The following is a 22,551-nucleotide window of genomic DNA, read 5'->3' as shown; positions in this document are numbered from 1 at the left end:
GATTTGAAAATGCCCCATGAAGCAAACATATTCCTTCAGAAACTTGTAAAAAAAAGTAAAAATAAAAATGTCAGTACATGGTGACCTTTATCTGATGCACAAAAACACAAACACTACACGACGTGCCCATACCACTGCACGCTATTCTGATGATTACAAAAGAAGAAGAAGAAAAAAAAGAACAGATGAGCAATAAATATCAACAGTCGCTACACTATGTTTATACAAGGAATATAAAGTTACATTTTAAATAGATTGCTGGTTCACAGATAATGCACACACAAGGAAATGCAGGCATAACGAAATAAACACGTGCACACGTGCACAAGGCCAGTGCTTCTGACCTGACATATGATGCCCTCATCTGTCAGTGGACGACACACCACAGCATCCTCACGTAGTTCGCAATGAATGCGTCTTCCAAAACTTCCATCATGTGGGATATAGATTGATTTTAGCATATCTTGTATTCTATGGAGCAGTGTGTGCAAGCACTGGGTGCGTTTCTCTGGCCATGTGCGAAGCGCCGGCACATAGTTTGAGTTATCCGTGGCAGCAGTGCCTACTGGGGTTTGAATTAACGGGCTTCTTTATACATAGACTTCTATGGAGCCTTGTTAGGACCAAATCGTACAATTTGAAATAACCATAAATTTGGATTATTGAAGTTCGAAGTAACGAGCTTTCACTGTACATGTCTTATGATTATTCAGCTCTCTAAACTACCCACATCTGTTTTCATGCTAACTTTGGACTAGACCACACCGGGGTTCGCAATCAGGTCTGACTGAAGGTTAGTTAGCACGGCGACTACAGTCCATATTTGAGTCACCACAGGTGCCAGTGTGAGGGGAACTGGGCGATCGAAGATGTGAAACGCTTTGATTCGCTGTATCCTCCTCTCCACGTGAATTCTCAGGGAGGCAATTTGTGTCTCTCTCACTTCTTGTTCAGACAGCTTCCCGTTTTGCAGGAAACGAGGAATGTTCAGGCTGACACCTTTCTCTTCAAGAAGGTCGGCAATTTTGAACCCCTTGTCTGCCATCACAACATCACCTTCGTCAAAGCTAAGGTCCAAGAACCCACTCTGAATTACACATTCACGGTCCGACATGCAGCCTGTGTATAACTCGGAAACGAATGAGAGTTGACCACTCGGCATTATTCCAATGAGTCCCTTGAAGGTGTTTGCAGACTTGTACTGGGAGTACGTGCTTGACTGTAATGCAAGGGAGCTGGGGACTGCGCACCTGATCTCTGTGGCATCCAAAATCACCCTGGTTTTCTTGCACTTTTCAGTGAACGAAGCAGGCATTGTATCATTCACAGCTTCCCTGGATGGCCAGATATGCATCTTTATCACCTTAGCATAAATAAGGTTGACCCATTCACAGCAAATTCTCGACACAGTGGGCTGCGAAATGGCAAATCTATCCGCCAGGTCTTGCTCAAACAGGCCAAGCCGCAACCTCACTAACACGAGAAACAGTTCATTTTCTCGGTCCAGCTTCCGTTTCCTTCCCTGGCTGTTGCTTCCTGGATCTGCTAGTTCTGCCACCGCAACAAAGGTGTCATAGTCGGGGAGTCCAGTGTAGAACATCATTTGTTCACTGGAGCCTTTGAAACGGTCAATGCAAAAAGGTGCATTCTTCAACTTTTCTTCTTCCAGTTGCTGCTGAATCACAAGGAGGTCTCCCTCCGCTTTGTAGGCAGCAGCCTTTGTTTGCAACAACTCTTCCCTCAAACCATCACACTGTTTCTGTAGCTTTGAGAGATCTCCGGCTTGCTTCTTTTCTTGAAGAGCTTCTCGGCTTTGCGCTTCTTCAAGTTTCCTTTTCAGGCCACTGCACTGCTCTTTTAACAGTTCGATTTGCTCAGCCTGCTTCTGCACAACAACCTTTAGTGTTTCCACCTCATCACTGTCTTGCATATCGATGGCTGTATCCACCTCTTCCACCTGATCTTTCCCTCCAGACTCCTCAGTTGCATCCCTGTCAGGCGAGGGCAAGTTTAGTGTAGCAAAGGATTGGGCATTTTTCTGCTGGGGCAAGGGGGTACGCACCTTCGGTGCCCTCCTTTCTTTTTTGGGCTTGGAAAACACCAACACTGAAGGCACTGCTGTTTCACGAAGAATCCTCCTTCCGCTTGCCACTCCAGGGATGAAGTCTGTTGGCTTGAAGTGGGAACTGCAGACCTTTGTGTTGCTCTTTATCGTGAACAATGGGCCCTCGTCCCGCTTGATGGCAATTATCCAGCTTTTTCGAAGTGAAGAGGCTTGTGGAAAACGGTGGTACGAGACCTGGAGTGTAAAGCAGACACAAATTAATATTGTTTACAAAGCTCTGACATTGCAACTCTCTTAACCCGCATAGGAACACAGGGCGTAATAAACCAAAATAATCGTCTGTCGGAACTTTCTCGAATGCTGGCGAATGAGCTGCTCTAGAAGATAGCATTGTCAACACCAAAGCAGTATGCTTCATTGCCACTGTCTTTTTTATAACAGTCTACACTGCCGTGTCTAACAATTTTTTTTTTCGTTGAGAGCCCGGCAACTGGCTAGTATTTGGAAATGCGTCTTTTGCCCCTTTTTTTTTCATAACGCCGGATGTGCGTAACAACACCCGTTATAAGTTTACGAAAAACCTAAAAACGCAAAACGAATGAACAAACGTGCTCCGTCGACACCACTAGTTTTGCCGGCACGAGCTCAGATGAAAAGAGATGCTGTGTTTAAATGTAGGTAGGGCGCACCCATCGATGAAATCCGGCAATCCCACCTTGACCTACTCGGAAAGACTACAATGATAAATAAAATGTAGACTTAAAAAATGCCTGGGGAACGGAACGTACGCTCTCGCATTACGAATGCCAAAGGATGGGCGTGTGTGCGAAATGTGCGTTTCGTGCTTGCCGAGGCATTGCACCGCACGCACGAAGCGCACATTTCGTTACGCTACGAAAGAGCACAGTTGGCATGCCCAAATATTTACACACCTGCCCGCGAACCTGAAGAACCAGAACAACGCCATTTCCTTACGCTGCGACAGAGGAAATTTCAATGCTCCGGGCTATAATTTAGCCGTCCCTGCCCGTGAGCTAGCTATCATTCGCCGCACTCATGTGCTGTTAGGAATGCATGCGTAGCAATACATACTCGTAACTTGTATTACTGTTGAGTTACTACGTGTTTAGTTTTCACGCCGCAACATTGACGCCAGCGGAAGCCATTCGGATCAGCCTGCGCGCGATCCCCTATGCTGTATTTTGGTTCCTTCATTCGCTCTTGTTTTCATTAAGTTAAACAAGATTGGTAATAAAAATAAGGGCTTGCCTTGTCTCCTGTGCCGTTTCTGGTACCTCGCTGAGTGCACAGAGGCACGCAGCAGTGCGAAGGCATTGTAATTGTCGAGCGATTGAGCTCGCTTCCGTACGAAGGTGTACGGAATGAAGAACTCCGCGTCGAGCCAGTCGAGCGGCGCCGCTCTCAAAATGGCGGCGCATAGTTTGCATTTCGTTCGATAGATGGCGCCTCTTTTTAAATATCCCCTATTGTAGGATACATGGCGTGGAGCCTTCCGGGAAGGTGTTTGTTTGCAGTTGACGCCAGAATGTCGTTTTTTCTCTTGTTAAGGATTTGTGTGGAGGAGGAAAGGCTTGTCGGGTGAGTCGCTGGTGCTGTAGAATTATGTTGTATTGCAGCATTATGGGCTCCGGGTAATAATTCTCCAGTGGCGCCCGAGAAGCATGGGCTCGGGCGACAGCGTTAGCTCGCTGGTTTCCACAAAGAGAGTCGTGTCCAGGAGTCCATAATATTGTAACACTTGGGAGGTGTTCTGGCGCCTTGCTTGCGAGAATGCGATGCGCTATGACCCTGCCCCTTGCATAGCTCCGGCAGAGTTCAGTTTCCTCGAAGCGGAGAGCGCGGTTCGCCACTTCTCGGCTTTGCGGTACTCTAGACGCACACTTTCATCCCTTCTGCCAGTGCCCCAAGGATCCCTACCCACCCCTTCCCACAACCCAGGCCTGGGAGCAAGCCTTCCTGAGCTCCGAGGTTGCGGACCAGGTGGTAGTCACCTCCCGAGGCCTCCAGTTTGCGTAAGCCTTGTGGCCAACCGCCACCGCCCCGAAAGGGGGAGCTTTTTGTGAATAGATAGATAGATGTAACTTTATTAGGAAAGGGGTTGGCCTATAAGGATTGTAGGGAGGGGAATTAGAGGGTCAAATTAAGTCCAGCTCCCAATGCTAGCCTCGCGTGCGAAATCCCGAGGGAGACGTGCGTGTGCTGTGGTGGCGTGATCGAGAACTCGTACGTTGGGACTTGGCGGCGATGGCGCGCGAGGACCGGGATCGGGACCCTCTCAACACCTCTCAAGACTGGGACACTCCCACACAAGGTGCTGCTAGTGCGGACCCCAGGTCACATGTTCAGCAGGTGACGTCAGGATGGGAGGGCTGAACATCGTCAGGTTTCTGGCGTCCACGACGAGGGATGTAAGCTCGCTACTTAGCAATAGCATCACTGGTCAGTGCCGCTACAGCTCGAGCCTTATGGTTAAAAATCTCGGCAGCACGCGGCAGTCCGCTCGGCAACGGATGGTGGTCGAAAGATACCGATGCCAGAAGCACTTGCCGTCCTCGCTATTTCAGGAAGTCACGCTGGTCGTTGGGGTCCTGAAGTGGACGGACGGTAGTGAACCAGGGGTTCAGCGGCGGCTAGCGGTTGTTGAGAAGCGCGTTCGCCAGAGCGTGAGCGGCCTCATTTCCGAAGCCGACGTCCACATTTTGTTGTACGCGAAGTGCGCGTCAACTGCTCTTAATTATTTCGATGAGTAATTGGGAGTTGATGAGTACATTTTTCTGAATAAATGTTCTCTCTCTTTCTCACTCGAGCACTGTTTACATCAAGAGTACGCCAGGGAGGCGTCCACAAGAGCACACGTGGCGTAGTTGTTTCAAGTATCACCTCCCAGGTCTTGCTTCGCGGTCGATGTGGTTGTTGCCATCGGTATGCCACACACTCACGCACAACACACTGACCCAAAATGAAGGCAGCACTGTGCGTTGCCTAAGCTAGTGAGATGCGGTAGCATTTTTGGGTGGCGTGAATCCAGGCTGATTTAGGACGTGTTAGGCGTCTATTCAATCATTGTAAATGTGCTGATCGTTCTGATCACGGTTGGGATTAGGAAGCTCTGCCGTTTACATTTCCTAAAGCTCTGATATCGCACAGTCTCCTGCATGAAGTGAATAAGAAGGCGTCAGCAAATTTTATTAAATTTATAAGGTTTTTCGTGCACTGTATTGCTCAATAAAGTGCTTCGCCCCTTTTGTGCGCCTCCAAAATTAGATTTTTGTGCGACAATATTGCCACAGAAATCTATGGAACAAATGTGCTTGCGTTTTCGTGCAGATTGTGGTGACTGGGGGCAACTTAGAGGACAGCCGCGAGGCTCTTCAGATGGCCACCGACCACGCAGGCAAGTGCCACCAAGCCCCCTTTTGCTGCAGTGGGCTTTACGTGCATTGGCCGAGCTAGAAATATACAGGGTGTTGCACCGATAATTGGAACACTTTGAAATTTTTTCCTTAACGAACCGCCGCTCTGTTCGCGCTCAAACTTGCCACGAAGTGCGCATTTTGTGGTCTATTTTTTTTGACACCGGGAACAACGACGATGCTTACCTGTTTATCCTGAAAATAAATAAAAACGATTTTCGCCTATGGGAAAATGCTGGCTGATTTGGACGTGCGAGCCCGAAAACCGGGTTTCCTGATCGTCTGTTAGGTCATTCCTAGGTGCATTTCCTGATCGTCTGCTGCACCATTTGGCTCCTTCCTACCGTGAATCCCAAACGTGCGTTTCGCTCTGCATACTCCAGGTGGTTTCGTCGTTCCAACATCAACTTGCACTGGCTCGCACGTCCAAGTCAGCCGCCATTTTCCAATAGGCGAAAATCGTTTTTATTTATTTTCAGAATAGACAGGTAAGTACCATCGTTGTTCCCGGTATCAAACAAAATAGACCCCAAAATGCCACCTTCGTGGCAAGTTTGAGCGCGAACAGAGCGGCGGTTCGTTAAGGAAAATTTTTTAAAGTGTTCCAATTATCGTCGCAACACCCTGCATAATTCTGGAGGTGTTATACGCCGCTGGTAAAAGAGACTGAGAGAGAGAGAGAGAGAGAGAGAGAGAGAGAGAGAGAGAGAGAGAGAGAGAGAGAGAGAGAGAGAGAGAGAGAGAGAGAGAGAGAGAGAGAGAGAGAGATCCTGCGCCCCAACAAAATATTACTCATTTTTGGCTTTAATGAACAGACAGCCTTCTTATTCTTGGCTAAAACCAGCGCTAATTCAGACGAGGACGAAGAAAGTAAACCACAAGGACAGCCGCTGTGCTGTCCTTGTCCAGCGGCTGTCCTTGTGGTACACTTCCTTCGTCTTCGTCTGAATTAGCGCTGGTTTTATCCAAGAATGTCAAATTTCGAACTAGCCCAGCTTGCAACCCTCCTGCAGCCTTCTTATCTTGTTTTTATAGTACGTATATTATATCGATTCGGTTTGTAAATAGCATACGCCAAAAAAGCGCTAAAGGAACGAAAGCCACTAAACTGTCGTGTCGTTTGTTCGACGTACTCTTAGTCATCAGAACAGGCTCATAAACGGAGGCACATATAACTGACTCGTATTTTTGGTCTATAGTTAGCTAACGTATCCTTCTTGACCTGAGTTTAGCAAAGATGTGTTCAGTAAGGTGCAAATTGTTATAGCTAGCCAACTAATATCACTTATGCAGGAAGCTAAGCAGGAGTCAGCTTTTTGGTCCACATACACAAAAATTGTGGTTGATCCCTCTTTCATAGGAATCGGCAAAACACGAAAGTGAAAGGTGCCTTTACAGGAGCAGCTGAAGGTTAAAGTAACCTCCTTCATGTGCGAAGGGTTCGCGAGCCTGACCTCGCCAGATGAAGTGACGCCAACACGCAAGAAACAAAAAAAAAAAAACCGGTTTATTCCGGGACAGCAAAACCAAAAATGACATGCACAAAAGCAGCAGCTTGAAACACAACGGTCATGGGAACAACGCCAAACCAAAGGGTGCCTCAATTCACGCGCGTGCCCCGTACACGAAGGCGCTGGCGTCGAGGCGCCAACAGTCGGCGCTCATTAGCGTCATGATGCGCTACTTCGCTTCGCCTCTCCTAGACGGCAGAACCATCTGAATGAGTCATGGTGAAGGACCTAAGGCGCTTTCGTAGAGCTGCTCACGTCTCTGCTCATAGCGCAGTCGGTAGAGCGCCAAGTACCTCCCATTGCGGCGAGAGGGCTCGAGAGGGCATGGGCTCGAATCTGGGCGCCGCAGCATCAATGGTACTTTTTATGGCGACGTCACTTCCGTGACGGATATGTATTTATTTATTTATTTATTTATTTATTTCATGTACCCTCATGACCCAAAAGGGCATTGGAGAGGGGTGTGGTACAGCGTACATTTTTAGCAGACAACAATGTTCAACAAATTTCGTTACAGACTTAAATTAAACGCAAAAAAGATCGCGGTATTATCCAACACCATACAAGGACATAAAAAAACAACTTTTGATTACAAGCAATGCAACAATCAGGAACTTCAACCGTACAAAAAACCAAAAAGATGTACACAATGACAACAGTGCAAAGCAGGCATGAGGAGAGAGAGATTTCGGTGTACCCGGGCATAAAACACTTTCGTGTTAAAATATTCCTACTGCGATTTTGTTTTCATGACGGGTGGAGATAAGCATCTGGGATAGAATGGCTGTGGCTGTAGACCTATGTGTAACGAAATCATGCTGTTGAAGACAGATTATTTGGTTTGCATTAAGGAATAGATTTATCTCAGCTGAGATACGCTTTAAAAAAAGGTGTCAATTATGCCTAATATGCACATAGGTCGGTAACTACAAGGATCATTTGGATCCCCTGATTTGAACACCGGTACGACCTTCGCGAGTTTTAGTATATTTGGGTAGCAGAGGGATTCCAAGGCATGGTTAGAAATGTTGTTCTCGCGTGCTGTCTGAAAAAGTCAAACTCATGAATTCTGAATTTGCACTTTGGTTCTGAAGGCTGTACTTGGCGCGGTGCTGAAAAACTTACAAACGTGCTCAAGACATTCACCTGTTTTTCTATAGCGTGGAAACAGGACGTCAATGCAGCGGCGCGGAACATTCTGTAGAACCTAAATGCCAAGCATACTAACCTGCTTCTAGAAATTCAAAAATATAGAAACAAACTGCAGAGCGACCTGCAAAGTGCCAAGCTCAGATAGTATGGACGCCTTTTCGAGAATATACGTAACGATTCCAGAAAGGTATGGGAAACAGTGAATGTTATAACGGGCCACAAGAAGAGCACGCAGTCGCATGTTGCTCGCTGGAACGGTAGATGGGTAGAATCAGCGGAAATGGCAATCGCAATGAATAAGCATTTTATCAAAGCAAGGGCTTAAATTGCGGAGATTGATGAAGATAAAAGTCGCGCTGTATTGGAACCACCACAAGCCCGGCAAACGCGAGCGAGGTGCAAACTGTTGTTATTTAAATTAGAAACAACGTCGCATCTGGCATCCATGGTATTGCACCGCTTCCCGTTAAGTACATCGACCCTGAAATGACTGATGTTTTAGTTTTTATTGTTAATTTGACCTTCCCGACCACAGTTTTTCCTCAAAAATTGAAAGCAGCCCGAGCTGGGCCGATTCACAAAGGTGGTACGTGGCGATGATCAGTTTCTCCAATCACAGGCCAATCTCTGTGTTGACTGCCTTTAGAAAAATACTTGAAAGTGTGATACATAATAGACTAATAAACTTCTGCAACACACACTAGGCCGTGTCAGTCTGGCTTCAAAAAAAACAAAAACAAGTCAACACAGCAAGCTCTACCTAATATTAAGTACAATGTAATGAAAAATACATAGAGAAAAAATTCACATTCACGCTATTCTTGGACCTACAAAACGCATTTGACTCTTATATAAATCACGAAATATTGCTTGGAAAGCTAAAAAGTTTGGTTCATTCGATGGATTGCCTTACACGAGTAGTCACGGCACTGCAGCCCATTGGGGCAGGCGACGTTGTCTTACGGGGCCCTGTTTGTCGAGCACACCCAATGTTTCACGAAACGATCACTTTCTACCGTAACAAAAACAAGCCAGGAGCAAATACGGTCAAAAGCAAAGCAACCATCGAGAGTGGTCCGCGGCTAAATATGGTAGCGCCATCTGGGAGGGCTGATGGAAAGTAAGGCTGCAGAGCCTAATGACTCTCTGGAAGTTCGTTTGAATACCCGCCCTTGTGACGTCATGGCACACGTCACAAAAGCACACGATTTGGCGGGATAATAAAAGTTTTAACGTAAATTATTTAATTTATAGGTGGATACGGCATCGTTTGCGGCCGGACAAGCGGTGGGGGGCTTCATGAAACACGAAATCTTTAGAACTTGTTTACATGGCCCTTTTAAGGAGCTGTTGAAGTAATATGAAGCTATTTGTTGAATTTTTGGGGTTCATCGGAGTTATTAGAAATGAAACATGGTCTTCCGCAAGGGTCAAAGGTGGGACCGTTGTTATGATATCCCAAACATACCATGTAAACCCCAAATAGCCGTGTATGAAGGTGACAAGAACATATTTTTCTCCAGTAGCAGTGTAAGTGAACTCCAGTATGAAGTAAATGGATATTTAGAAATCTTTTCAAACTCGTTGCACGAAAATAACTGACAGCTAAACGAATCGAAGACTACCTATATCATTTTAGACCAATAAATAAGGAGCTAGATCAAGGCATTCATATCGAATATCGGGGCAATATGATCAGCCGAGTCAAAGAACAGAAGTTCTGAGGGGTATGGTTTCATGAAGAATTATCTTGGCATCCTTATATAGAACCCTTAGGCAATGAATATTTGGGCGTTCTCTAAAGATCAAGTGGTTTAATAGTACTTTCGCTAAAAAAACAGCTTTATAACACTCTTGTCTATTCTAGGCTTTGCTACGGAATATTAGCGTGGTGAACAACAAGTTAAGCAAATTACAAACGGCTGATCGTTTTCAAAAAGGAGTTTGCCAGGAGTTTGCCAATATTTGCCAATTCTTGCGGACACAATGCCGACTTCAGAACGGGCACACTATTTCTTCAGTGCATTATGCTTAAGGTGGTCTAACTTTATTATGTGAAGCTTTTACAAGTTATACACGAAGAAAATCTTCATGGCAAATGTAACGACACTAGCAATACATTCCCCCATCCTATCCGGCTTCACCTTTATAACCACCAGAACTCCCCGCTTTGCCGATTTTGCGGAGAACCCGGAACGCTACGCCATATGGTCGGAGGGTGTGACCAATCCCCACTGGTTCCCCCCAGCCTGCAACTTTCTACTGTTGAGCTTTGGGAGAGCACCTTGGTGAGCACCGGCCTGGACGACCAGCTTCGGCTGGCTCAAAGGGCTGTCGACGCTGCCCGCGCTCAAGGCATCCTGGACTGAGGATGCCTCCTTAAAGCTTCAGTACAATCCCCCCTGTTGATTTAAATAACGTTTATTCTCTCTCTCCTTCAGATATCCCAAAATACATACACCAAAATTACGAACAAACTTAGGCAGGTAGTCTTTTCTGCTTCAAAACACCGACATACTAAACATAGTTATTTGAAGACCAGACTGATTTCAAATACAGCAGAAACAAATTTACAACACAGGTGAAAGAACACCGTTTAAAGGAGCCACGAATACAAAACACAAGTTTGTGTTATTCGAAAGATTTAGTGTTTTATAGTGCCCCCAGCGCTTGTCCGAATGCAAACGATGCTTTATTCACTGAGAAATTAAATTATTTCAATCAAAATTTTGATTTTCTCGCTAAATTGTGCGTTTTCGTGGTCCGCGATGACATCACAGGGCCTTGTTTACCGTTAGTGAACCTAGATGGCGCCACCGCACCGCGGTAAGCCGTTTTCTGGCTTCGGTTTGTTTGTGAACGTATTTGTACCTGGCTTGTTTTGTTCATGGAGACAATCGTTTCGTGAAACATGGTGCTCGCTCGACAAATATGATCACGTAAGACATTATCGCTTGCGTCAATCGGCCAGTGTCGTCTGAAACAACCCCAAAGCCCCGCAGCCCTGGACTGGACTGGACTGGAAAGGACTTTATTCACATCGATCCTGCAGTGGGCGGGGGTTTGTTATGACCCTCGTCCCGACGTGGCCGGTCGTCGCATCTTCTTCGCTACCCTAATAGGCGCAGGCCCCTTTACGGAGTCCGTGCTTTTCGAGTGCAGTGAAGACCTGCTGGATGGCCCACTCTTGCTTCGTCTTGTCTCTTGATTCGATGGCTTCCTGTAGTTGTGCCGGGTAATCTTCGAAGCTGGCGCCTTCTGGGTCGGTGGCGCAGTCCCACATGATGTGCCACCGGTTGGCCGGCCCCTTTTTGCATACCTCGCATAGGCTGCTTGTGTACTCCTCTGGGTACATGCGGTGTAGTGCCGCCGGCGACGTGACCGACGCCGTCTGTAGCTGTCTGAGAATCGTCGCCTCTTCGCGGCTCAGGGCCCGATGGGGCGGGGGATATTCTCTTCTGGACAGTCGCGCGTTTTTTAATACTTCACCGTAACCTCGGGCCCTATCTTTGGTCTCTGTCCACCATTCCCACTCGGGGCGGCCCTGTGCAGCTAAACCAAGCATAGTGCGCGCACTACCCACTACAGTGGCTAGAATAGACACTGTACTACCAACAGCAGTATACACATCGGTATTTGTATGTTTATGTGCGCTTTCATATTTATTTATTTACAAATACTGCTGTCCCATGCCTGGGACATTGCAGGAGCGGATACAGAAAAAATCCAACAATAATACAGAAGCAAACAATAGTGCGCACAAATTTTGTGGCTAACACATAAAGTTCTTCCCGAACTCTACCGTGTTCAGTCTACGCAAAGCACCATCAAGCTTGTTCCACAGTTCCACCACGCGCGGAAAAAAAGAGAACTTGAAACAATCCAAACGAGACCTGAAGGGTACAAGGTTCAAAGCATCTGTACTACGTGTTGTGCAGACTGGTACATCAACGAAAGATAAGGGCGCGTGAACGCGGGTTGCATTGTGTACAATCTTGTGCAACAAGATAACACTCTCACGCGTGCGGCGGTGTTCTAGTGAAGGAAGTAACAAGTGTGCATGTGAAGACGGTGAGAAGTCTCGATCATAACGATTAAGAATGAACCGTATAGCCTTTTTCTGCACAGATTCTAACCTGTTTTTATCTTGTTCAAGATGAGGCGACCAAACCACAGAGGCGTACTCGAGCATCGGTCTCACTAAAGTATTGTAGGCAGTTGCAATCTTTAGTCGAGTTTTTCAATCTACGCTTTAAGTATCGAAGTTTCCTTAGAGCTTGAGAGGTTATCTGGTCAACATGTTTGCCCCATTTAAGGTCAGGTGAAAAGGTGACACCGAGATACTTGAATTCGCTCACATGTGCTAGGGTGCACCCACTGTAGTTATAACTGAAACTGAGAGGCTGTTTTTTATTTGTGAAAGTCATAGCTACAGTTTTCTTGTAATTTATGGGCATTTGCCACGTGAAACTCCATCGCAGAATAATGACAATACGTTGTTGAGCATTAAATGGTCTTGAGAAGTAGTAATGCAGTTATACGGTACGCAATCATCAGCATACAGACGCATGTTTACAGTAGTTCCAGAGATGACATTAACAGCATCATTAATAAATATAATAAACAAGAGAGGTCCCAGCACAGAGCCTTGCGGCACACCAGATGTGATTTCAACAGGGGATGATTGCACCTGGTTGAAAGTAACAAATTGAGATCGAGAACGCAAGTAATCCGCGATCCAACCGAGTAATCTAGAGTCTTTGAGAAATAAACTAAGTTTCAGAAGAAGTTTTTTATGGCATACGTTATCGAAAGCTTTGGAGTAGTCTATGAAAATTGCGTCCGTCTGACCTCTTTTGTTAAGTGATGTAGCGATGTCATGAGTGAATTCTAGAAGCTGCGTTGTTGTAGAAAATCCTGCTCGGAAGCCATGCTGGCACCGGGACAGAAAGTTGATGGCGTCCAAATACTCAACAATATGTTTATGAATAATATGTCCCAGGAGTTTGCAGCTTGTTGAAATTAGGGGAATTGGCCTATAATTTGGAATGAGCTGCTTATTGCCAGATTTAAATAACGGGACAACATCAGCTGTCTTTCAAAGTATGGGAACAGTGGCCGACGCAAGCGATTTCTCAAAAATGACAGTCAAGTAACGAGCGCACCATTCGGAGTACCACCTCAAGAACATATTAGGAATGCCATCAGGACCGGAACTTTTAGTCACGTCTAATTTTAGTATTAAATTGTGAACGCCTGAACAAGAGATTGTGATGTCTGGAATTGTAGACTGAGCGAAGTTGCAAGCATAATCTGGGATAGTGCCATTATCACGAGAGAAAACAGACTTGAAATAACTTTTGAAGCTTTCTGCAATAGTTTTAGGATCGGAGCATGATTGGTCATTCATAAGGAAACAAGACTGAACAGATGACTTAGGGTTAATAGGCTTCCAGACCCGCCGCGGTGGCTCAGTGGCTAAGGCGTTGCGCTGCTGAGCACGAGGGCGCGGGTTCGATTCCCGGCCGCGGCGGCCGCTTTTCGATGGAGGCGAAAAGCAAAAACGCCCGTGTGTACGAGATTTCGGCGCACGTTAAAGATCCCCAGGTGGTCAAAATTAATCCGGAGCCCTCCACTACGGCGCGCCTCATCGCCTGCGTAGCGTCGGCGCGTTAAACACTAAAATCAATCAATTAATAGACTTCCAGAATTTGGTCGGGTTTTCTACCATAAACCGTGCCAATGTATTGTTGAAATAGAAATTTCTCGCTTCCTGCATTTTGGCCTTCAAAGTACACTTCAAAGAAATGTACTTTGTAACTTTGTACTTTGTACTTTGTACTTTGTAAATGTACCTTGTAACTCAAAGAAATGTAACTTCCACTGTTTGGCTCACCATTGTTAGTGCTTTAAAAAGAATGTGCCCTAAATTTCAGCGCAAATAGCTCATTGGGCAAGCTTATAAGCTCTGTCTAATTTGCGTTTGCTTTTGACGCGCTCCGCCAATGGCAGAGCTGTCTGGTATGACATCATAGGTTCTGTTGCGGGAAATGAGTGGGTTGCATGCCCATTCCCTTTTTCCTAATTATGTCGCTTATTTGAGCGATGTTTACGTTAAAAGTGGTGTCAGTATTATTCTAACGAGCAATCTTTCGAATGAACCAAACTTGTGTTTTCTCTTCATGGCTCCTTTAAGTCAGAATTCCTACTTCAATAGCTAGAACTGTAGATTTTGTTTAGACGTCGTTTAATGCTTTGGTTTTGTAGTTGTGTCCTTATTTAAAACGCAGTCATAGTCCCACTGCGGTTCTCCAGTTACACTTTATTTTATTTTACTCTTATGTTCCAGTGTACTTTATTGTCCGTTCTTTATTGTCTGGTGCTCTATATGTTCCTTCCATTTTTATTACTAAAACATTACATCTCCCAGCTTGTCAATTTTGCTTATTCGTTGTATGTACCAAAGGGGGCTGGGGCCTCTGTTAGGCTTTTGCAGCCTTTAGTCCCAGCCTTCCTTCTCGTACTTCTGATGACATATCTTTGAATCTTACTAAGAAAAGGGCCAGTCAGCGCATTCACCTATCGGTGTCATCCTTGTGGACTTGAAAACAGATGTGATCTCGCAAAAACAATAGGAAACGGCCTAGCTTAAACTTCATTGCTCATAAGGCAAATTTCAGTTTTCGGAACCTAGTGTCTTACCAGCGCGTTTGTGGTTATTTCGTGTACCGAAAGGCGTGCGCATGCACTCAAATTTTAATGCCATGCTGTTTACAGTCTTTTGAATGTCAGCTAACCTTCAGTTAGTCTTTCGTCCGGCGAAGAGTCACCTTGACCTCTATTTTCAACAGCCGTAACAGCCACTAAAAGGTACTTCACCGGTAATATGTAAAAAAACAAGTTTCACCAAATAGGTCAGGCCTTTGATTACACCGCCCATGCTGCCAAGGTGCACAAAACTTTCATTACGTGAAACAAAGCATTGCCGAAAATGTGAAGCACCGCATCATTAATGGAAGACAATGGTACATTTTTCCATTTTGCGCCCAGCTAGGTTCTGTCGTACATGTGCGAACCTTATTTAACCAGATTCATGATCAAGACACGCCTTTATGGTAAATAATAGTTGTCTTACATTTCCTTTTCTACAATGGTCGTCTCAGGTAGGCGTGAATTACTCCTGTCGCGAGGGATGTCGCGCAGGATATTTGATTTTTAGTCCGTCCTTGGACGCTGAGTGCGGAGAAAAAAAAGCTGTCGATATGTTGGTCCAAGAGATAGTGCCTCCGCTGACTCAGCGCAACACCGCTCTGCTTGCACCTGTCGCAGGGATGCTGTACAGCACGGTGGGTGTGCACCCAACGCGCGCTGGTGACTTCGAGGGCCTGAATGGTCCCCCCGAGCGCTACCTGGACCAGTTGGCTGAGGTCGTGTTCGAGGGCGCTGGCAGAGTGGTTGCCCTGGGCGAGATGGGACTAGGTGAGGGGCCAGGCAGGCCTGCCGGCTCTAATGCGCCCCAATCTATAACGCGCACTTCACGGGAATTCAGTGAGCCTAGCTGCACGAAATCGACGGCACAGAACTTTGTGTATAGGCTGTGGGTAAGGAATTGCACTTGGATGTGCTGGTGGTCCAGTCAACAAATACTAGGTAAGAAAGACGCCAAGGGGTGGGCGGATACTTAGGTATTGGCATTTACTTTGATTCACGGAGGTCCGGACTCCTTGGCTTATGGTGTCTGACTGATTACAGTGGTAATTACGAAGGACACTCTGAAACTACAGGCCTGGTTAGCCATGAACCAAAACAAGTGTTTATCCTTGCTGAGGATGCATGAGATACAGCTGTATACATGATACAGAGATTCAGGTAAATTACTCACAAGCGACAGCGGCTTAGTTCATCCAGTATTGACAATATTCAAAAGCGGACTGTATTTCGCATTTATGCACAAAACACTACGCTTCCTTTGTTACTATTGTCACGTGACAACTCAGAGATAGGTAGTCAGGAAGAAGGTGTATTTACAAAGGACACCGTAGTCACCAGGCGAGAGACGGGTTGATGGCGCGAACCCAGTCCAGCGAGCACTCGGACTTCATCTACTTTCTCTTCATTCCGTTGGTCATCTACCAGTGTCTTTCCACCGGAGCACGTACCCAGATAGGGAGAGATTGGCCACATGGATATGCGGGTATGCGCCGTGTAAGTTTCTCAGGAAGCTGTCCGAAGTCTGTGACACTATATGCGCACCTTGAGGCCATTTACATGTCAACGAAGCGCCTGCGCCTACATAGAGCACTGTTTTATTTTAACGAGTTCATTCCAAACTATCTTTACCGTAAGCCTCAACTAAAACTTATGGGTAGTATACCAAGGTGTGCTTATCCAACAGGCATCGTGTACCCTTGGTAACCAGCCCCGGCTGATCACTACAAAGGTTTTAATCACAATTGAAAAAAAGCTGTAGCTCAAAAACCAGCGACTTTTTATTGTGCGTTAAATGGCTTACATGTACAATTAATTCACAGGAGGAATCTTCCTTAAAGGCCAGTACGTCTCCCTTACGGCTCTGAGTTTTCGTAGTTTATCATCTTGCGACAAACTGACAGGGTGTGTACAGGAGCTGTATTCTTTTTTTTTTTGCACTTAAGGGGACACTAAAATGAAGTTGTCAAGCTCCTCTTTTTGTTTGCACTGCGTAGACTGGCTTAAATAAACACACTTTTCATCGTTCATCCGGTCGATAAGGCGGTATTTCTTTTATAAAGCCCGAAAGAAGAAAAACTACCACGGCACCAAATAAAGCAGTGGCGTCCGCTTACCGCCACTAGAGTAGCTGGATGGCGCTTCGAGCTCTCCGGCGCGCGGCCGCCGGAAGTTCGAGCGCTCGTCCGGGAAGTCGGGCAAATGGCCGCCGTTCCACCATAGCGCATGCTACGTATACTAGTTTCGCGCGCATTCCGCCAAAAATATCTGCTTGTTGCGCCGTTAACTGCACAAGCAGACCAGAGAAGTCCTTGAACGCCGCTGAGCAGCCGCACAAATCCCGAGTCGCCGTCCAACGCGTGCGTGCGAGAGACGTTGGGCAAAGCGGTGCTGATCAGCCTCGGGAGTTCCCCGTAGGGGTGTCACCGACGAAACTCGCCTTCTTGGCGGGTGCTTTCGACGTCGATGGCAATGTCGGCGTCGAAGTGCAGCAGCACACTCTCCTGGCGGCGACATCAGCGATTGACGACGCCGGAAGTGCTCCGCGGGCGTGTCGCGCTGCGTCACGTCATTCTGCAGATCACGTGCACGGGAATGCTCTCGTGGCGCTTGAGGCAGCGCAGCAGTCGCGGATGCTTCGCCAAAGTGCTCCCCAGGGCGCACCTGGGCGTGTTGCTCCGAGAGCCGTGAGGCCGGGATGGAGTCGCTATGGCCAGCGGCCTCACTCCCTCTAACTTCCAGCTTAGGCGTTGACGGAAGCACAATGGGAGACGCGAGCCCATCGGAGTTGGCGTTGGGAGAGAGAGAGAGAGAGAGAAAACTTTTATTTGAACCATGGTTACTGAGGGTTGGTGGCGGCTGGGCGGAGGCCAGCCGCGACTTCAGTAGCTCTGCGTACCAGGGCCTCTTGAATCTCCTGGCTAGAGCTACCCAACGCCTCTCTCCATAGCTCGCTGCTGGAGATTTGAGGGAAGAGGTCGTAAGGGCAAGCCCACATGGAATGCTCCAGAGTGGCACGTTGGCCGCATTGGGGACAGTTGGGAGACGGGAATGATGAGGGGTGGATGTGGTGCAGACGAGCTCTGCATGGGAAAGAGTCTGTCTGCAAGAGTCGCCGATAGCGGGTTTGGTGAGGTGTGAGGGAGGAATGGGCGGGGGATAAAGTACGACGAGAGAGTCGGTAGTGCTCCACGATGTCGTTGAACGTGATGAGGCGTTGGCGTTGGGAGCCACGACGCCCGTCTCGTGCGAGCTACGCTGCGACTGCACTGGAGCAGGGCACTGCTCTGGCGTCGTGATGCGCACGATGCGCGTCGGTGGGGCAGTAGTAGACCGGGTTGGGCAAGAGAACTCACCGGAGCCCGTGCATGGGGTGGTAGAAGGGAAGGAGGAGGGCTGCGGCCGGTTGGCGTCCGTGACGACATCGGCTGTGAGTCTTGTTGGTGTAAGTGTGGCTGCCGTGCTGGAGGTGCAGTCCAGGTGGGCGACACTAGTGGCAAGGGACGAGGGCGAGGGCGCAGAGGGTACAGTGTGCGGCTGTGAAGCGTACGCGGAATGTGCGTGTACCCGTTCTGCTGCAGGCCGAAACAGGTCGTCTGTGAGGCCGTAGTGCGCGAGCACGGCAGCGTGAAGGTCTGGGGTGGCGCTGGGCGGTGGGAGGACGAGGACGCAGCGGAGCTTTAGCGGAAGCGTCTCCCAGAGGATGGAGTGCTTCAGAGGCTGTACACTGACGTGGTTGAGCCAGAGGGTAGCCTCGAACTTGAAGAACTATCCTCTGACGTGGCGTGAGTCGAACACCGGGATCGGCGGGTCCCCCCACGTCGCCATGTCGGTGTGCCGCTGGCCGGGTATCAGGCGCGTAACCCCCGGGTCACCACTCGTAGGAAAGGGAGCCGTGGACTCGGTTATGCACTGTGGCTCTCCTACATTTGTAGCGGGTGCGCAAGGCCCGGCCGGAACTTCGAGAGCGGCGAAGACGAGCTACCACCCAGGCGCTCGGTCGTGTTCCATCTGTTCTGTCGTGCGTGGCTCTGCCCACGCAGCCGGGCAAGCCCCGCTGATGATGATGGTGGGATGATGCGGATGATGATAGTGACGGTGCTAGAAGATGAGGGGCACGCCACTACATGGCTCCCCCACGCCACTACACTGGAGAGCCGTGTCGCGCATGCGCGAGGAGCTTTGCATTGGATTGGACTGGATTGAATTGGATTTACATCGGATTGCATTGGAATGGATTGGATAGAAATAGATTGGATTGGAATAAATTGAATTGTATTGGAAATAGTTTTAGCAGCACTAAGCACTCTCACGGGTGATTTACGGTAAGAACGATCCCGAGTGCTTCGCCCACTCATCATGATTCACTTCGTGGAGATGCGTGAATTTTTTCCCTTTTTTTGCCCGTATAAAGCTCGTTTCAACAATCATAATTCTTGTACACACTCCTCTCCACTGTTCGTTCCGGTCAGCTGTCTTCCGATTAAGTTTACGAGGAAACAGTTACGCTGGAAGATAACCTACCTTGAACGCACAAGAAATGCGGGACAACGCAGGGAGGGCGCAAACTAGCAACTGTTTTATTACGGAACTGTTTCCACTGCATTTGGGGCCAAGGGCGATTGCTTTTGTATCGGAACAACAACAAAAAAAACAATTTTGGTTACTCAATCTTTATTTGACCCTTCCAGATGTTATTTCTTCTTCCCCGACTGCGTATGCGGGTTGGGTTCAATATTTTCCATAACAAAAGCAGAAAGCAATGTACAGGTTCACGTGTCTATTGCAAACAAAGCTCACACTTTACGAACAATCAGATAGTAAAAATGTCAGATGTTGTGGGCTGCAAAATGTTTTAATTTGCACATAATTTTTCGCTTCAGTAAAAAAAAAGGAGGAGGAAGAGAAGGTAGCCTTTATTGTGGCAGAAAGACTCTACGTCAAGTGGGGGAAGTGCAAGTAGAAGGGGGGGTGTTTGTAGATTGGGACATTTCGAACCAAAACAGCTGGGCTCCTTGAGAAGGCTGGAGAGGCCGCGTGGGCTGTGGAGAACAGGCTCACGACTTCAAACTGCTCGCGCTAGACCTCTTTTTAGAGAAAAATGTGCAATTAAAGCTGCATGGAGGGTTCCACTGCTCGAGGGTCGATGTAAAGAGAGGTTGTATTTGGAGAAGGCTTGAAGGTTCTGTAGCGCGCGAACTTCGGGCAGTGCCAAATTAGGTGCTGGAGATTGACGGGAGTGTGGGCGGCGCAGAAGGGACGTCGAGGCGGCAGAGACGGGGTGTACCATAAGAATGGTTTTAACGTGAACGCATATTGGAGTTGCCTTTGGAGTGAAGCTCGTGTACTCCGCCTGCCTCTGTCCAACTTGCAGATTTGTTTGGGTAGCCGCATCGAACTTGCTTGCAAATGCATATCATTTGTTTTTCCCTAAGCGTGGTGCGCTGGCTTTTGCGTGCAGACTACGAGCGGCTTCACTTCTGCGACAAGGCGACGCAGCAGCGCTTCTTCGAGCTGCAGCTGCGGCTGGTGCAGCCCTGCGGGGGGCTGCCGCTGTTCCTGCACTGCCGCAGGGCTGGTGCGGACATGCTCAACATCCTGCGCAGGAACCGGACGCTCTTCAATGGCGGCGTGGTGAGTTGCAAGAGGTGGGACTTCGCTCACTGCAGGTCCCTATAAATAGCAGCAGGTGTATTTGCGGCTGCCTCACAGTGTGGATATAACTAGTGGAAAGACGTGCAATGGGAACATACTGTGAAAAAAAATTTCCCGCATTTCCCCGAGGGGAAGAATGTGAAAGTGCGAATGCACGAGTTGAATTTGCGCGGTTCGGTAATGTTCGCGGAAGAGAGATCACACACACACACACAACTACAAAGAAAGAAAGATGCATTTATTCACAGACACCTATTTGTGTTGTCGTTGTACTTGATTGCTAGAGCGGATCTCAGCTTTGAAATTTCGTGTCAGTACTCCTTTAAGCGGGTGCATTAGCCCTTCTCACGCCCGATTCTTGGCCAATCCCCCACGTGGGTATGTGCCATGTCAGCGGCCAGGCAGCGCGCGCCCATCTCCCCCCGTTGCCAAGGAAGACGAGGAGATTCCTGGCCAATCCCCCACGTGGGTATGTGACATGTCAGCGGCCAGGCAGCGCGCGCCCATCTCCCCCCGTTGCCAAGGAAGACGAGGAGCGCGCGCACCCGCAGCTGTTGCTATGCGGACGGCGGCGGACGCTTCAGGCTCGCTTAAGAAGTGCATTCGCACTTAAAAGTGCGCGCGGATGATCTCCCCATCTTCGGGTACCGCAAACTGTGCCCTTAGTGCGATTTTTTTGGGACGGATACCGATGTGGATACTCAGGAGTTAGAAGGAGGCACAATGTGAACTTACTACGCACAAACGAATCCAAATTGGCCACCTATATTTGGTTACCACAAAATTTTGTCTTACTGAGATTTTATCCCCATGAAATCTCAGTAAATAAAATAAAATTTGGGGATGGAGCTGCTGATATATGGCTGGACGTAAAAGGCTAGATAGTCCGCCAAAGGCCCCGATGTGAAGGAGGCAGCTAGAGAATGCTCCACATTAAAAAGAGTACAACACTATTCCGCCCTACGAACGTACGTGACCAACGGAGCTGTAAAGCCATTTTCACTTAGTAACGATGTTCACAATGGATGTGTTATCTCAATGATGCACACGGATGGGCATACGTACCCGCAACTGCAGACCCAATTTCGAAAAGTGCCATTTCGATGTACGTGCACCGCTATGCGGGCGGTTTATTTATTTATTTATTTATTTATTCAAAGTACCCCTAAAGGCCCTCACGCAGGAGGGTATTACATAGGGGGTAGTCAGTGCAGCAGAAACAAACATATGAACAAAATATATACACTGGGAAAAATAGAACATAAAAAGGACAACGCATGCGCGAACACAAATATGATATATGTAATGTTAGCTCGAAATAACGCGTAAAAAATTAACTCTGTAGAAGCAACAACAAACAAAACTTTTTAGAAAAAGAACAATCTGTCAGAAATTATACAATAAATAAGCGATAGTTTTGTTTTCAATTCACAACTTCAGTGAGTATTAGTTGATTAAAATTAACAGCATCAATGACGGTGGCTATGTGTGATGGCAATGCGTTCCAGTCAATGATTGTACGCGGAACGAATGACCGAGAATAGTGCAATGCACGACATAGTAAACGCTTCACTTTGAAAGGATGGTCGTGTCTGGGAAGAATGGAAGCTGGTGAAGAAAAGAAATCGTTATTTGCTGATGCATATTCTATTTTAGGCCGTATAAGTGTGATGTAAGCGAGTTTACGTAGGTGCGATGGGGCATGCTTCAAGTTATGTTTTAAAAGACGTAGTGAGCGGTTAGTCGATGCAAGTATGACGTCAATGTGATGATTCCAGGATAAGTCCGAACTAAGGTAAACACCAAGGTACTTGTAATTACTAGTAAGTTCAACTGGAGTATTATTTAAAGAGTACGAGGTTGAAATGCGAGATGCGCGTTTAGTGAAGGACATAAGCTTTGTTTTAGAATTATTAAGGCACATTAACCATTCAGAGCACCAAGAGCTTATACCATCTAGGTCAGCCTGGAGGGCCTGCTCATCTTCTTTGCCCAAAATTTTGCGATAAATCACGCAATCGTCCGC

The 22,551-nt window shown here is 47.5% G+C and overlaps 2 protein-coding genes across 5 annotated transcripts in view; one reads left to right on the top strand and one right to left on the bottom strand.

The window, feature by feature from the left end:
• LOC144158202 (deoxyribonuclease TATDN1-like) overlaps nt 1-22,551 on the top strand; it is a 71,264-nt gene that overhangs the window by 23,681 nt on the left and 25,032 nt on the right. For 3 of the 4 annotated variants that reach the window (XM_077688901.1, XM_077688900.1, XM_077688902.1), the window contains exons 4-6: nt 5,414-5,480; nt 15,492-15,641; nt 20,332-20,504. In XM_077688901.1, the coding sequence (XP_077545027.1) occupies nt 5,414-5,480; nt 15,492-15,641; nt 20,332-20,504 (390 nt within the window). The remainder of the gene's footprint in view (nt 1-5,413; nt 5,481-15,491; nt 15,642-20,331; nt 20,505-22,551) is intronic. The other variant, XM_077688903.1, reaches the window with a different exon arrangement.
• Nucleotides 538-2,046, bottom strand: LOC144157612 (uncharacterized). The gene has a single exon (XM_077688441.1). The coding sequence runs from the start codon at nt 1,928-1,930 to the stop codon at nt 755-757; it is 1,176 nt and encodes a 391-aa protein (XP_077544567.1). The 5' UTR covers nt 1,931-2,046; the 3' UTR covers nt 538-754.

Source organism: Haemaphysalis longicornis, unplaced genomic scaffold (assembly GCF_048455015.1).
Source record: "Haemaphysalis longicornis isolate Haplotype H1 unplaced genomic scaffold, Haemaphysalis longicornis Haplotype H1 scaffold_10, whole genome shotgun sequence".
Taxonomy (NCBI): Eukaryota; Metazoa; Arthropoda; class Arachnida; order Ixodida; family Ixodidae; genus Haemaphysalis; species Haemaphysalis longicornis.
This window is presented reverse-complemented; position numbering and strand designations above follow the sequence as displayed.